General features: G+C 53.1%; 1 protein-coding gene across 1 annotated transcript in view; it reads right to left on the bottom strand.

Moving 5' to 3' along the window:
* Positions 1-16,233, bottom strand: part of agap1 (ArfGAP with GTPase domain, ankyrin repeat and PH domain 1) — a 310,237-nt gene that overhangs the window by 133,004 nt on the left and 161,000 nt on the right. Inside the window, 1 exon segment of the mRNA XM_045699311.1 lies at positions 927-1,057. Within this exon segment, the coding sequence (XP_045555267.1) occupies positions 927-1,057 (131 nt within the window).

Genomic DNA, 16,233 nt, shown 5'->3' with positions numbered 1-16,233 from the left:
ACACTATTATACAGCTGGTACAGTATCCCCTCTTCATAATAATAGACACTACGCTAGTATACAGCTGGTACAGTATCTCCTCTTCATAATAACAGACACTATACTAGTATACAGCTGGTACAGCATCTCCTCTTCATAATAAGACACTAGATCTGTGTCACTCATAACCTCTATCATTCATCCTAGATTCCTTAACACTCTACTGTACAACAAGAGCCCCAGCTTGGGAGAGAATTATGGGTAGCATTGATGACACACTGAGGGCCATTCTGCAGTAGGAGAGTACTGTTACTTTGTGAAAACAATCCTGATTCTCAGGGGATGAGCTGGGCTACGTAGACAAGCTGAATGATGCTGGTTTAATGACAAATCGATGGGGGACTGAGCGCTGTGGATCGAAGACACGACAGGGTGGTAAACGGTGTGTGTGTGTGGGTCGAAGACACGACAGAGTGGTAAACGGTGTGTGTGTGTGGATCGAAGACACGACAGGGTGGTAAACGGTGTGTGTGTGTGGGTCGAAGACACGACAGAGTGGTAAACGGTGTGTGTGTGTGTGGATCGAAGACAAGACAGGGTGGTAAACGGTGTGTGTGTGTGGGTCGAAGACACGACAGAGTGGTAAACGGTGTGTGTGTGTGTGGATCGAAGACAAGACAGGGTGGTAAACGGTGTGTGTGTGTGGATCGAAGGCACAACAGGGTGGTAAACGGTGTGTGTGTGTGTGTGTGTGTGTGCGTGCATGGTAAGAGAGAGATGCTGTTGATGCTGGGAGAAACAGCTTACAGCACAACGCTGATAGAGGAAGAGGGAGGAAGAACAAATATGGACAAGAGAATGTAGTGAAGGACCTCAAATGTGGCCATTTTGTTTGTGTGTCAGTAAATTGTGTCTGTCTGTAAATGTATTTATGTGTGTGTACCTACCTGGCTGATGTGTACTGCTGCAGCCACCTGTGCAGAACACACAGAGGAGTGGCTAGGGGAGTTGGGGAGGGACTTGCACGGACCAATGGACAGCTGCTGCTTCTTCCTGGTCGCCACGATCTTCTGGGCCACTGCAACAACACAACAGTCATCATTCAGAGGGTCTATTTTCCCAACGGAGACACATAGCGGGCTAGACAACCTAATAGAAAAAAAGAAAGAGGGAAAAAAAATAGAGAAATGGAGAGAGAAAAGAGAGCTAGACCGACTAATCGAAGGAAGAGATGGGGACAAGAGAGAACGAGAGTGAGAAATGGAGAGAGAAGAGAGAGAGAGAGAGCCTGAGAACACTAGCTAATGGTACACTAGTTCAGACCAGAACAGTCCATTACATCTCATAATGCTGACGCAGGCAGCTCCAGCAGCCCTGTCTGTGAATCTCCTATCTATCTGGTCCACAGGAGACCCCCCGTCCGCCTTCCACACACACCCCTTACCTGCTAACAGATCCAGTGATTATTTCACTATTATTATACAGGAGAGAGAGAGCGGGCTATCAGTGTTATTGAAAAGGGCCATGCCAATCAATGGGTGCTCAGCTGCCTCCTATCGATCCCCAGGCCCAGCGCTCTGGCCCAATCAGGGAGGGATATTCAAATGTTCCGTCATCTCCGTGGCGATTGAGGCCATTGATCCGGCCCACTGGAGGGGAGGGGGAGGGGCCTCGTCTCTCAGACGGAGGGGAATGCTCCTTTTACAAACTAACAACTAGAAAATGCAACTTCATAGACTTCTATTCTCCAATTTTTACTTTTTTGTTGAGTGAGTTGAACTTTCTGGAAATGGGTACAAAGCTGTAGGGCAGTACTAGGAAAGATCCCTCACAGATGACAAACATGTCTGTGAATATATCTTCCTTCCAAGGACTTATATTTGTTAAGAATCAAGCGACAAAGCAAGTTATCAGAGATGATCACATTGTGTCCATCTAGTTTGGGCAGGAAAGGGTTAACAATACATCCTTCTTCCCTCAGTCTCAGATTCTATTATCCCCAGCCCCAATAAACAGGGCCGGGTTTCATTTGGTGTGAGATGAAACCATTGTTTTAATTGGACCCATTAAAGGCCTCTGTTTTAATGAGGAGCCAGTCATAAACATTTACCTTCAGGTGAGAGGGCCGTGCCAAGGGCAGGAGGAGAGACCTGCTCTCTGTGGTTAAACACTACAGTAAAACTAGACCTGCTCGCTCTGTGGTTAAACACTACAGTAAAACTAGACCTGCTCGCTCTGTGGTTAAACACTACAGTAAAACTAGACCTGCTCTCTGTGGTTAAACACTACAGTAAAACTAGACCTGCTCTCTGTGGTTAAACACTACACTAAAACTAGACCTGCTCTCTCTGTGGTTAAACACTACAGTAAAACTAGACCTGCTCTCTGTGGTTAAACACTACAGTAAAACTAGACCTGCTCTCTGTGGTTAAACACTACAGTAAAACTAGACCTGCTCTCTCTGTGGTTAAACACTACAGTAAAACTAGACCTGCTCTCTGTGGTTAAACACTACAGTAAAACTAGACCTGCTCTCTGTGGTTAAACACTACAGTAAAACTAGACCTGCTCTCTCTGTGGTTAAACACTACAGTAAAACTAGACCTGCTCTCTCTGGTTAAACACTACAGTAAAACTAGACCTGCTCTCTGTGGTTAAACACTACAGTAAAACTAGACCTGCTCTCTGTGGTTAAACACTACAGTAAAACTAGACCTGCTCTCTCTGTGGTTAAACACTACAGTAAAACTAGACCTGCTCTCTGTGGTTAAAACTAGACCTGCTCTCTGTGGTTAAACACTACAGTAAAACTAGACCTGCTCTCTCTGTGGTTAAACACTACAGTACAACTAGACCTGCTCTCTGTGGTTAAACACTACAGTAAAACTAGACCTGCTCGCTCTGTGGTTAAACACTAGAGTAAAACTAGACCTGCTCTCTCTGTGGTTAAACACTACAGTAAAACTAGACCTGCTCTCTGTGGTTAAACACTACAGTAAAACTAGACCTGCTCGCTCTGTGGTTAAACACTACAGTAAAACTAGACCTGCTCGCTCTGTGGTTAAACACTACAGTAAAACTAGACCTGCTCTCTGTGGTTAAACACTACAGTAAAACTAGACCTGCTCTCTGTGGTTAAACACTACACTAAAACTAGACCTGCTCTCTCTGTGGTTAAACACTACAGTAAAACTAGACCTGCTCTCTGTGGTTAAACACTACAGTAAAACTAGACCTGCTCTCTGTGGTTAAACACTACAGTAAAACTAGACCTGCTCTCTCTGTGGTTAAACACTACAGTAAAACTAGACCTGCTCTCTGTGGTTAAACACTACAGTAAAACTAGACCTGCTCTCTGTGGTTAAACACTACAGTAAAACTAGACCTGCTCTCTCTGTGGTTAAACACTACAGTAAAACTAGACCTGCTCTCTCTGGTTAAACACTACAGTAAAACTAGACCTGCTCTCTGTGGTTAAACACTACAGTAAAACTAGACCTGCTCTCTGTGGTTAAACACTACAGTAAAACTAGACCTGCTCTCTCTGTGGTTAAACACTACAGTAAAACTAGACCTGCTCTCTGTGGTTAAAACTAGACCTGCTCTCTGTGGTTAAACACTACAGTAAAACTAGACCTGCTCGCTCTGTGGTTAAACACTAGAGTAAAACTAGACCTGCTCGCTCTGTGGTTAAACACTACAGTAAAACTAGACCTGCTCTCTGTGGTTAAACACTACAGTAAAACTAGACCTGCTCTCTGTGGTTAAACACTACACTAAAACTAGACCTGCTCTCTCTGTGGTTAAACACTACAGTAAAACTAGACCTGCTCTCTGTGGTTAAACACTACAGTAAAACTAGACCTGCTCTCTGTGGTTAAACACTACAGTAAAACTAGACCTGCTCTCTCTGTGGTTAAACACTACAGTAAAACTAGACCTGCTCTCTCTGTGGTTAAACACTACAGTAAAACTAGACCTGCTCTCTGTGGTTAAACACTACAGTAAAACTAGACCTGCTCTCTGTGGTTAAACACTACAGTAAAACTAGACCTGCTCTCTGTGGTTAAACACTACAGTAAAACTAGACCTGCTCTCTGTGGTTAAACACTACAGTAAAACTAGACCTGCTCTCTCTGTGGTTAAACACTACAGTAAAACTAGACCTGCTCTCTGTGGTTAAAACTAGACCTGCTCTCTGTGGTTAAACACTACAGTAAAACTAGACCTGCTCTCTCTGTGGTTAAACACTACAGTAAAACTAGACCTGCTCTCTGTGGTTAAACACTACAGTAAAACTAGACCTGCTCTCTGTGGTTAAACACTACAGTAAAACTAGACCTGCTCTCTCTGTGGTTAAACACTACAGTAAAACTAGACCTGCTCTCTCTGTGGTTAAACACTACAGTAAAACTAGACCTGCTCTCTGTGGTTAAACGCTACAGTAAAACTAGACCTGCTCTCTGTGGTTAAACACTACAGTAAAACTAGACCTGCTCTCTGTGGTTAAAACTAGACCTGCTCTCTGTGGTTAAACACTACAGTAAAACTAGACCTGCTCTCTGTGTTTAAACACTACAGTAAAACTAGACCTGCTCTCTGTGGTTAAACACTACAGTAAAACTAGACCTGCTCTCTGTGGTTAAACACTACAGTAAAACTAGACCTGCTCTCTCTGTGGTTAAACACTACAGTAAAACTAGACCTGCTCTCTGTGGTTAAACACTACAGTAAAACTAGACCTGCTCTCTGTGGTTAAAACTAGACCTGCTCTCTGTGGTTAAACACTACAGTAAAACTAGACCTGCTCTCTGTGGTTAAACACTACAGTAAAACTAGACCTGCTCTCTGTGGTTAAACACTACAGTAAAACTAGACCTGCTCTCTGTGGTTAAACACTACAGTAAAACTAGACCTGCTCTCTCTGTGGTTAAAACTAGACCTGCTCTCTCTGTGGTTAAACACTACAGTAAAACTAGACCTGCTCTCTCTGTGGTTAAACACTACAGTAAAACTAGACCTGCTCTCTTTGTGGTTAAAACTAGACCTGCTCTCTCTGTGGTTAAACACTACAGTAAAACTAGACCTGCTCTCTGTGGTTAAACACTACAGTAAAACGTTGAGCATCTGTGGTAAAACTCAGTCCCCAGTTCATTCCCGTGAACCTGGTAGTCGAACACTGGTAAAATGCAGAGCCAATTGTTCAATCATAAACCGATAACCGGATAACCCGGCATATGCCAAAAATCTTATTTCCATATCACAATACTGAAACACAATGAATTACCCTACAACCCTGAACACAACCTCAAATAACTCTGTCATTACAAGACCTCCATGGATAACAGCCATCCATTGGACAACAGTGAGGTAGACTAGACAGAGCTGATCTGTAGAAGTTATATGTGATACAGGTCCACAGACACAGCCAGGCCTGGGCTGTATATTACTTTAAGTGTTAAGAACAGTTATGATAAGGCTGGGTTAAATATTTAAACTGCATGGCTAATACCATTTAACTTTAACCATCAATCTTACTTCTCCTCTGAGAGGCTGCCATTTATTCTAATGGAAACGTCTCCCCTCTGATCAGATTTATGGCAGACTGGAGGAGAGGAGGGCCCAGAGCTAACTGCTACAGCCCAGAGCTAACTGCTACAGACCAGGGCAGACTGGAGGAGAGGAGGGCCCAGAGCTAACTGCTACAGCCCAGAGCTAACTGCTACAGACCAGGGCAGACTGGAGGAGAGGAGGGCCCAGAGCTAACTGCTACAGCCCAGAGCTAACTGCTACAGACCAGAGCTAACTGCTACAGACCAGGCAGACTGGAGGAGAGGAGGGCCCAGAGCTAACTGCTACAGCCCAGAGCTAACTGCTACAGACCAGAGCTAACTGCTACAGACCAGGCAGACTGGAGGAGAGGACAGCCCAGAGCTAACTGCTACAGCCCAGAGCTAACTGCTACAGAACAGGCAGACTGGAGGAGAGGACAGCCCAGAGCTAACTGCTACAGCCCAGAGCTAACTGCTACAGAACAGGCAGACTGGAGGAGAGGACAGCCCAGAGCTAACTGCTACAGACCAGGCAGACTGGAGGAGAGGACAGCCCAGAGCTAACTGCTACAGACCAGGCAGACTGGAGGAGAGGACAGCCCAGAGCTAACTGCTACAGACCAGGCAGACTGGAGGAGAGGAGGGCCCAGAGCTAACTGCTACAGACCAGGCAGACTGGAGGAGAGGACAGCCCAGAGCTAACTGCTACAGACCAGGCAGACTGGAGGAGAGGACAGCCCAGAGCTAACTGCTACAGACCAGGCAGACTGGAGGAGAGGAGGGCCCAGAGCTAACTGCTACAGACCAGAGCTAACTGCTACAGACCAGGCAGACTGGAGGAGAGGACAGCCCAGAGCTAACTGCTACAGACCAGGCAGACTGGAGGAGAGGACAGCCCAGAGCTAACTGCTACAGACCAGGCAGACTGGAGGAGAGGAGGGCCCAGAGCTAACTGCTACAGACCAGGCAGACTGGAGGAGAGGACAGCCCAGAGCTAACTGCTACAGACCAGGCAGACTGGAGGAGAGGACAGCCCAGAGCTAACTGCTACAGACCAGGCAGACTGGAGGAGAGGACAGCCCAGAGCTAACTGCTACAGACCAGGCAGACTGGAGGAGAGGACAGCCCAGAGCAACTGCTACAGACCAGGCAGACTGGAGGAGAGGGCAGCCCAGAGCTACTACAGGAGGAGCTAACTGCTACAGACCAGGCAGACTGGAGGAGAGGACAGCCCAGAGCTAACTGCTACAGACCAGGCAGACTGGAGGAGAGGAGGGCCCAGAGCTAACTGCTACAGACCAGAGCTAACTGGAGGAGGCGACAGCCCAGAGCTAACTGCTACAGACCAGGCAGACTGGAGGAGAGGGCAGCCCAGAGCTAACTACTACAGGAGGAGCTAACTGCTACAGACCAGGCAGACTGGAGGAGAGGACAGCCCAGAGCTAACTGCTACAGACCAGGCAGACTGGAGGAGAGGACAGCCCAGAGCTAACTGCTACAGACCAGGCAGACTGGAGGAGAGGACAGCCCAGAGTTAACTGCTACAGACCAGAGCTAACTGCTACAGACCAGGCAGACTGGAGGAGAGGAGGGCCCAGAGCTAACTGCTACAGACCAGGCAACTGGAGGAGAGGAGGGCCCAGAGCTAACTGCTACCAGGCAGACTGGAGGAGAGGACAGCCCAGAGCTAACTGCTACAGACCAGGCAGACTGGAGGAGAGGACAGCCCAGAGCTAACTGCTACAGACCAGGCAGACTGGAGGAGAGGAGGGCCCAGAGCTAACTGCTACAGACCAGGCAGACTGGAGGAGAGGACAGCCCAGAGCTAACTGCTACAGACCAGGCAGACTGGAGGAGAGGACAGCCCAGAGCTAACTGCTACAGACCAGGCAGACTGGAGGAGAGGAGGGCCCAGAGCTAACTGCTACAGACCAGAGCTAACTGCTACAGACCAGGCAGACTGGAGGAGAGGACAGCCCAGAGCTAACTGCTACAGACCAGGCAGACTGGAGGAGAGGACAGCCCAGAGCTAACTGCTACAGACCAGGCAGACTGGAGGAGAGGAGGGCCCAGAGCTAACTGCTACAGACCAGGCAGACTGGAGGAGAGGACAGCCCAGAGCTAACTGCTACAGACCAGGCAGACTGGAGGAGAGGACAGCCCAGAGCTAACTGCTACAGACCAGGCAGACTGGAGGAGAGGACAGCCCAGAGCTAACTGCTACAGACCAGGCAGACTGGAGGAGAGGACGGCCCAGAGCAACTGCTACAGACCAGGCAGACTGGAGGAGAGGGCAGCCCAGAGCTAACTACTACAGGAGGAGCTAACTGCTACAGACCAGGCAGACTGGAGGAGAGGACAGCCCAGAGCTAACTGCTACAGACCAGGCAGACTGGAGGAGAGGAGGGCCCAGAGCTAACTGCTACAGACCAGAGCTAACTGCTACAGCCCAGAGCTAACTGCTACAGACCAGGCAGACTGGAGGAGAGGGCAGCCCAGAGCTAACTACTACAGGAGGAGCTAACTGCTACAGACCAGGCAGACTGGAGGAGAGGACAGCCCAGAGCTAACTGCTACAGACCAGGCAGACTGGAGGAGAGGACAGCCCAGAGCTAACTGCTACAGACCAGGCAGACTGGAGGAGAGGACAGCCCAGAGTTAACTGCTACAGACCAGAGCTAACTGCTACAGACCAGGCAGACTGGAGGAGAGGAGGGCCCAGAGCTAACTGCTACAGACCAGGCAGACTGGAGGAGAGGAGGGCCCAGAGCTAACTGCTACAGACCAGGCAGACTGGAGGAGAGGACAGCCCAGAGCTAACTGCTACAGACCAGGCAGACTGGAGGAGAGGACAGCCCAGAGCTAACTGCTACAGACCAGGCAGACTGGAGGAGAGGACAGCCCAGAGCTAACTGCTACAGACCAGGCAGACTGGAGGAGAGGAGGGCCCAGAGCTAACTGCTACAGACCAGAGCTAACTGCTACAGCCCAGAGCTAACTGCTACAGACCAGGCAGACTGGAGGAGAGGACAGCCCAGAGCTAACTGCTACAGACCAGGCAGACTGGAGGAGAGGACAGCCCAGAGCAACTGCTACAGACCAGGCAGACTGGAGGAGAGGGCAGCCCAGAGCTAACTACTACAGGAGGAGCTAACTGCTACAGACCAGGCAGACTGGAGGAGAGGACAGCCCAGAGCTAACTGCTACAGACCAGGCAGACTGGAGGAGAGGACAGCCCAGAGCTAACTGCTACAGACCAGGCAGACTGGAGGAGAGGACAGCCCAGAGTTAACTGCTACAGACCAGAGCTAACTGCTACAGACCAGGCAGACTGGAGGAGAGGAGGGCCCAGAGCTAACTGCTACAGACCAGGCAGACTGGAGGAGAGGAGGGCCCAGAGCTAACTGCTACAGACCAGGCAGACTGGAGGAGAGGACAGCCCAGAGCTAACTGCTACAGACCAGGCAGACTGGAGGAGAGGACAGCCCAGAGCTAACTGCTACAGACCAGGCAGACTGGAGGAGAGGACAGCCCAGAGCTAACTGCTACAGACCAGGCAGACTGGAGGAGAGGAGGGCCCAGAGCTAACTGCTACAGACCAGAGCTAACTGCTACAGCCCAGAGCTAACTGCTACAGACCAGGCAGACTGGAGGAGAGGGCAGCCCAGAGCTAACTACTACAGGAGGAGCTAACTGCTACAGACCAGGCAGACTGGAGGAGAGGACAGCCCAGAGCTAACTGCTACAGACCAGGCAGACTGGAGGAGAGGACAGCCCAGAGCTAACTGCTACAGACCAGGCAGACTGGAGGAGAGGACAGCCCAGAGTTAACTGCTACAGACCAGAGCTAACTGCTACAGACCAGGCAGACTGGAGGAGAGGAGGGCCCAGAGCTAACTGCTACAGACCAGGCAGACTGGAGGAGAGGAGGGCCCAGAGCTAACTGCTACAGACCAGGCAGACTGGAGGAGAGGACAGCCCAGAGCTAACTGCTACAGACCAGGCAGACTGGAGGAGAGGACAGCCCAGAGCTAACTGCTACAGACCAGGCAGACTGGAGGAGAGGACAGCCCAGAGCTAACTGCTACAGACCAGGCAGACTGGAGGAGAGGAGGGCCCAGAGCTAACTGCTACAGACCAGAGCTAACTGCTACAGCCCAGAGCTAACTGCTACAGACCAGGCAGACTGGAGGAGAGGACAGCCCAGAGCTAACTGCTACAGACCAGGCAGACTGGAGGAGAGGACAGCCCAGAGCAACTGCTACAGACCAGGCAGACTGGAGGAGAGGGCAGCCCAGAGCTAACTACTACAGGAGGAGCTAACTGCTACAGACCAGGCAGACTGGAGGAGAGGACAGCCCAGAGCTAACTGCTACAGACCAGGCAGACTGGAGGAGAGGACAGCCCAGAGTTAACTGCTACAGGACCAGAGCTAACTGCTACAGACCAGGCAGACTGGAGGAGAGGAGGGCCCAGAGCTAACTGCTACAGACCAGGCAGACTGGAGGAGAGGAGGGCCCAGAGCTAACTGCTACAGACCAGGCAGACTGGAGGAGAGGACAGCCCAGAGCTAACTGCTACAGACCAGGCAGACTGGAGGAGAGGACAGCCCAGAGCTAACTGCTACAGACCAGGCAGACTGGAGGAGAGGAGGGCCCAGAGCTAACTGCTACAGACCAGAGCTAACTGCTACAGCCCAGAGCTAACTGCTACAGACCAGGCAGACTGGAGGAGAGGGCAGCCCAGAGCTAACTACTACAGGAGGAGCTAACTGCTACAGACCAGGCAGACTGGAGGAGAGGACAGCCCAGAGCTAACTGCTACAGACCAGGCAGACTGGAGGAGAGGACAGCCCAGAGCTAACTGCTACAGACCAGGCAGACTGGAGGAGAGGACAGCCCAGAGTTAACTGCTACAGACCAGAGCTAACTGCTACAGACCAGGCAGACTGGAGGAGAGGAGGGCCCAGAGCTAACTGCTACAGACCAGGCAGACTGGAGGAGAGGAGGGCCCAGAGCTAACTGCTACAGACCAGGCAGACTGGAGGAGAGGACAGCCCAGAGCTAACTGCTACAGACCAGGCAGACTGGAGGAGAGGACAGCCCAGAGCTAACTGCTACAGACCAGGCAGACTGGAGGAGAGGAGGGCCCAGAGCTAACTGCTACAGACCAGAGCTAACTGCTACAGAAGGGCCAGAGCTAACTGCTACAGACCAGGCAGACTGGAGGAGAGGAGAGCCCAGAGTTAACTGCTACAGACCAGGCAGACTGGAGGAGAGGACAGCCCAGAGCTAACTGCTACAGACCAGGCAGACTGGAGGAGAGGACAGCCCAGAGCTAACTGCTACAGACCAGGCAGACTGGAGGAGAGGACAGCCCAGAGCTAACTGCTACAGACCAGGCAGACTGGAGGAGAGGGCAGCCCAGAGCTAACTACTACAGGAGGAGCTAACTGCTACAGACCAGGCAGACTGGAGGAGAGGACAGCCCAGAGCTAACTGCTACAGACCAGGCAGACTGGAGGAGAGGACAGCCCAGAGCTAACTGCTACAGACCAGGCAGACTGGAGGAGAGGACAGCCCAGAGTTAACTGCTACAGACCAGAGCTAACTGCTACAGACCAGGCAGACTGGAGGAGAGGAGGGCCCAGAGCTAACTGCTACAGACCAGGCAGACTGGAGGAGAGGAGGGCCCAGAGCTAACTGCTACAGACCAGGCAGACTGGAGGAGAGGAGGGCCCAGAGCTAACTGCTACAGACCAGAGCTAACTGCTACAGACCAGAGCTAACTGCTACAGACCAGGCAGACTGGAGGAGAGGAGAGCCCAGAGTTAACTGCTACAGACCAGGCAGACTGGAGGAGAGGACAGCCCAGAGCTAACTGCTACAGACCAGGCAGACTGGAGGAGAGGAGGGCCCAGAGCTAACTGCTACAGACCAGAGCTAACTGCTACAGACCAGAGCTAATTGCTACAGACCAGGCAGACTGGAGGAGAGGACAGCCCAGAGCTAACTGCTACAGACCAGGCAGACTGGAGGAGAGGACAGCCCAGAGTTAACTGCTACAGACCAGGCAGACTGGAGGAGAGGAGGGCCCAGAGCTAACTGCTACAGACCAGGCAGACTGGAGGAGAGGACAGCCCAGAGCTAACTGCTACAGACCAGGCAGACTGGAGGAGAGGACGGCCCAGAGCTAACTGCTACAGACCAGGCAGACTGGAGGAGAGGACAGCCCAGAGTTAACTGCTACAGACCAGAGCTAACTGCTACAGACCAGGCAGACTGGAGGAGAGGAGGGCCCAGAGCTAACTGCTACAGACCAGGCAGACTGGAAGAGAGGACAGCCCAGAGCTAACTGCTACAGACCAGGCAGACTGGAGGAGGGGACAGCCCAGAGCTAACTGCTACAGACCAGGCAGACTGGAGGAGAAGAGGGCCCAGAGCTAACTGCTACAGACCAGGCAGACTGGAGGAGAGGACAGCCCAGAGCTAACTGCTACAGACCAGGCAGACTGGAGGAGAGGACAGCCCAGAGCTAACTGCTACAGACCAGAGCTAACTGGAGGAGAGGACAGCCCAGAGCTAACTGCTACAGACCAGGCAGACTGGAGGAGAGGAGAGCCCAGAGCTAACTGCTACTGGAGGAGAGGACAGCCCAGAGCTAACTGCTACAGACCAGGCAGACTGGAGGAGAGGAGGGCCCAGAGCTAACTGCTACAGACCAGGCAGACTGGAGGAGAGGACAGCCCAGAGCTAACTGCTACAGACCAGGCAGACAGGAGGAGAGGAGAGCCCAGAGTTAACTGCTACAGACCAGGCAGACTGGAGGAGAGGACAGCCCAGAGCTAACTGCTACAGACCAGGCAGACTGGAGGAGAGGAGGGCCCAGAGCTAACTGCTACAGACCAGAGCTAACTGCTACAGACCAGAGCTAACTGCTACAGACCAGGCAGACTGGAGGAGAGGACAGCCCAGAGCTAACTGCTACAGACCAGGCAGACTGGAGGAGAGGAGGGCCCAGAGCTAACTGCTACAGACCAGGCAGACTGGAGGAGAGGACAGCCCAGAGCTAACTGCTACAGACCAGGCAGACTGGAGGAGAGGACAGCCCAGAGCTAACTGCTACAGACCAGGCAGACTGGAGGAGAGGACAGCCCAGAGCTAACTGCTACAGACCAGGCAGACTGGAGGAGAGGACAGCCCAGAGCAACTGCTACAGACCAGGCAGACTGGAGGAGAGGGCAGCCCAGAGCTAACTACTACAGGAGGAGCTAACTGCTACAGACCAGGCAGACTGGAGGAGAGGACAGCCCAGAGCTAACTGCTACAGACCAGGCAGACTGGAGGAGAGGAGGGCCCAGAGCTAACTGCTACAGACCAGAGCTAACTGCTACAGCCCAGAGCTAACTGCTACAGACCAGGCAGACTGGAGGAGAGGGCAGCCCAGAGCTAACTACTACAGGAGGAGCTAACTGCTACAGACCAGGCAGACTGGAGGAGAGGACAGCCCAGAGCTAACTGCTACAGACCAGGCAGACTGGAGGAGAGGACAGCCCAGAGCTAACTGCTACAGACCAGGCAGACTGGAGGAGAGGACAGCCCAGAGTTAACTGCTACAGACCAGAGCTAACTGCTACAGACCAGGCAGACTGGAGGAGAGGAGGGCCCAGAGCTAACTGCTACAGACCAGGCAGACTGGAGGAGAGGAGGGCCCAGAGCTAACTGCTACAGACCAGGCAGACTGGAGGAGAGGACAGCCCAGAGCTAACTGCTACAGACCAGGCAGACTGGAGGAGAGGACAGCCCAGAGCTAACTGCTACAGACCAGGCAGACTGGAGGAGAGGACAGCCCAGAGCTAACTGCTACAGACCAGGCAGACTGGAGGAGAGGAGGGCCCAGAGCTAACTGCTACAGACCAGAGCTAACTGCTACAGCCCAGAGCTAACTGCTACAGACCAGGCAGACTGGAGGAGAGGACAGCCCAGAGCTAACTGCTACAGACCAGGCAGACTGGAGGAGAGGACAGCCCAGAGCAACTGCTACAGACCAGGCAGACTGGAGGAGAGGACAGCCCAGAGCTAACTGCTACAGACCAGAGCTAACTGCTACAGACCAGGCAGACTGGAGGAGAGGAGGGCCCAGAGCTAACTGCTACAGACCAGGCAGACTGGAGGAGAGGAGGGCCCAGAGCTAACTGCTACAGACCAGGCAGACTGGAGGAGAGGACAGCCCAGAGCTAACTGCTACAGACCAGGCAGACTGGAGGAGAGGACAGCCCAGAGCTAACTGCTACAGACCAGGCAGACTGGAGGAGAGGACAGCCCAGAGCTAACTGCTACAGACCAGGCAGACTGGAGGAGAGGAGGGCCCAGAGCTAACTGCTACAGACCAGAGCTAACTGCTACAGCCCAGAGCTAACTGCTACAGACCAGGCAGACTGGAGGAGAGGGCAGCCCAGAGCTAACTACTACAGGAGGAGCTAACTGCTACAGACCAGGCAGACTGGAGGAGAGGACAGCCCAGAGCTAACTGCTACAGACCAGGCAGACTGGAGGAGAGGACAGCCCAGAGCTAACTGCTACAGACCAGGCAGACTGGAGGAGAGGACAGCCCAGAGTTAACTGCTACAGACCAGAGCTAACTGCTACAGACCAGGCAGACTGGAGGAGAGGAGGGCCCAGAGCTAACTGCTACAGACCAGGCAGACTGGAGGAGAGGAGGGCCCAGAGCTAACTGCTACAGACCAGGCAGACTGGAGGAGAGGACAGCCCAGAGCTAACTGCTACAGACCAGGCAGACTGGAGGAGAGGACAGCCCAGAGCTAACTGCTACAGACCAGGCAGACTGGAGGAGAGGACAGCCCAGAGCTAACTGCTACAGACCAGGCAGACTGGAGGAGAGGAGGGCCCAGAGCTAACTGCTACAGACCAGAGCTAACTGCTACAGCCCAGAGCTAACTGCTACAGACCAGGCAGACTGGAGGAGAGGACAGCCCAGAGCTAACTGCTACAGACCAGGCAGACTGGAGGAGAGGACAGCCCAGAGCAACTGCTACAGACCAGGCAGACTGGAGGAGAGGGCAGCCCAGAGCTAACTACTACAGGAGGAGCTAACTGCTACAGACCAGGCAGACTGGAGGAGAGGACAGCCCAGAGCTAACTGCTACAGACCAGGCAGACTGGAGGAGAGGACAGCCCAGAGTTAACTGCTACAGACCAGAGCTAACTGCTACAGACCAGGCAGACTGGAGGAGAGGAGGGCCCAGAGCTAACTGCTACAGACCAGGCAGACTGGAGGAGAGGAGGGCCCAGAGCTAACTGCTACAGACCAGGCAGACTGGAGGAGAGGACAGCCCAGAGCTAACTGCTACAGACCAGGCAGACTGGAGGAGAGGACAGCCCAGAGCTAACTGCTACAGACCAGGCAGACTGGAGGAGAGGACAGCCCAGAGCTAACTGCTACAGACCAGGCAGACTGGAGGAGAGGAGGGCCCAGAGCTAACTGCTACAGACCAGAGCTAACTGCTACAGCCCAGAGCTAACTGCTACAGACCAGGCAGACTGGAGGAGAGGGCAGCCCAGAGCTAACTACTACAGGAGGAGCTAACTGCTACAGACCAGGCAGACTGGAGGAGAGGACAGCCCAGAGCTAACTGCTACAGACCAGGCAGACTGGAGGAGAGGACAGCCCAGAGCTAACTGCTACAGACCAGGCAGACTGGAGGAGAGGACAGCCCAGAGTTAACTGCTACAGACCAGAGCTAACTGCTACAGACCAGGCAGACTGGAGGAGAGGAGGGCCCAGAGCTAACTGCTACAGACCAGGCAGACTGGAGGAGAGGAGGGCCCAGAGCTAACTGCTACAGACCAGGCAGACTGGAGGAGAGGACAGCCCAGAGCTAACTGCTACAGACCAGGCAGACTGGAGGAGAGGACAGCCCAGAGCTAACTGCTACAGACCAGGCAGACTGGAGGAGAGGACAGCCCAGAGCTAACTGCTACAGACCAGGCAGACTGGAGGAGAGGAGGGCCCAGAGCTAACTGCTACAGACCAGAGCTAACTGCTACAGACCAGAGCTAACTGCTACAGACCAGGCAGACTGGAGGAGAGGAGAGCCCAGAGTTAACTGCTACAGACCAGGCAGACTGGAGGAGAGGACAGCCCAGAGCTAACTGCTACAGACCAGGCAGACTGGAGGAGAGGACAGCCCAGAGCTAACTGCTACAGACCAGGCAGACTGGAGGAGAGGACAGCCCAGAGCTAACTGCTACAGACCAGGCAGACTGGAGGAGAGGGCAGCCCAGAGCTAACTACTACAGGAGGAGCTAACTGCTACAGACCAGGCAGACTGGAGGAGAGGACAGCCCAGAGCTAACTGCTACAGACCAGGCAGACTGGAGGAGAGGACAGCCCAGAGCTAACTGCTACAGACCAGGCAGACTGGAGGAGAGGACAGCCCAGAGTTAACTGCTACAGACCAGAGCTAACTGCTACAGACCAGGCAGACTGGAGGAGAGGAGGGCCCAGAGCTAACTGCTACAGACCAGGCAGACTGGAGGAGAGGAGGGCCCAGAGCTAACTGCTACAGACCAGGCAGACTGGAGGAGAGGAGGGCCCAGAGCTAACTGCTACAGACCAGAGCTAACTGCTACAGACCAGAGCTAACTGCTACAGACCAGGCAGACTGGAGGAGAGGAGAGCC

Source organism: Salmo salar, chromosome ssa17, assembly GCF_905237065.1.
Source record: "Salmo salar chromosome ssa17, Ssal_v3.1, whole genome shotgun sequence".
Lineage (NCBI taxonomy): Eukaryota > Metazoa > Chordata > Actinopteri > Salmoniformes > Salmonidae > Salmo > Salmo salar.
The sequence above is the reverse complement of the archived record's forward strand: the minus strand, read 5'-3'. Positions and strand labels throughout refer to the sequence as shown.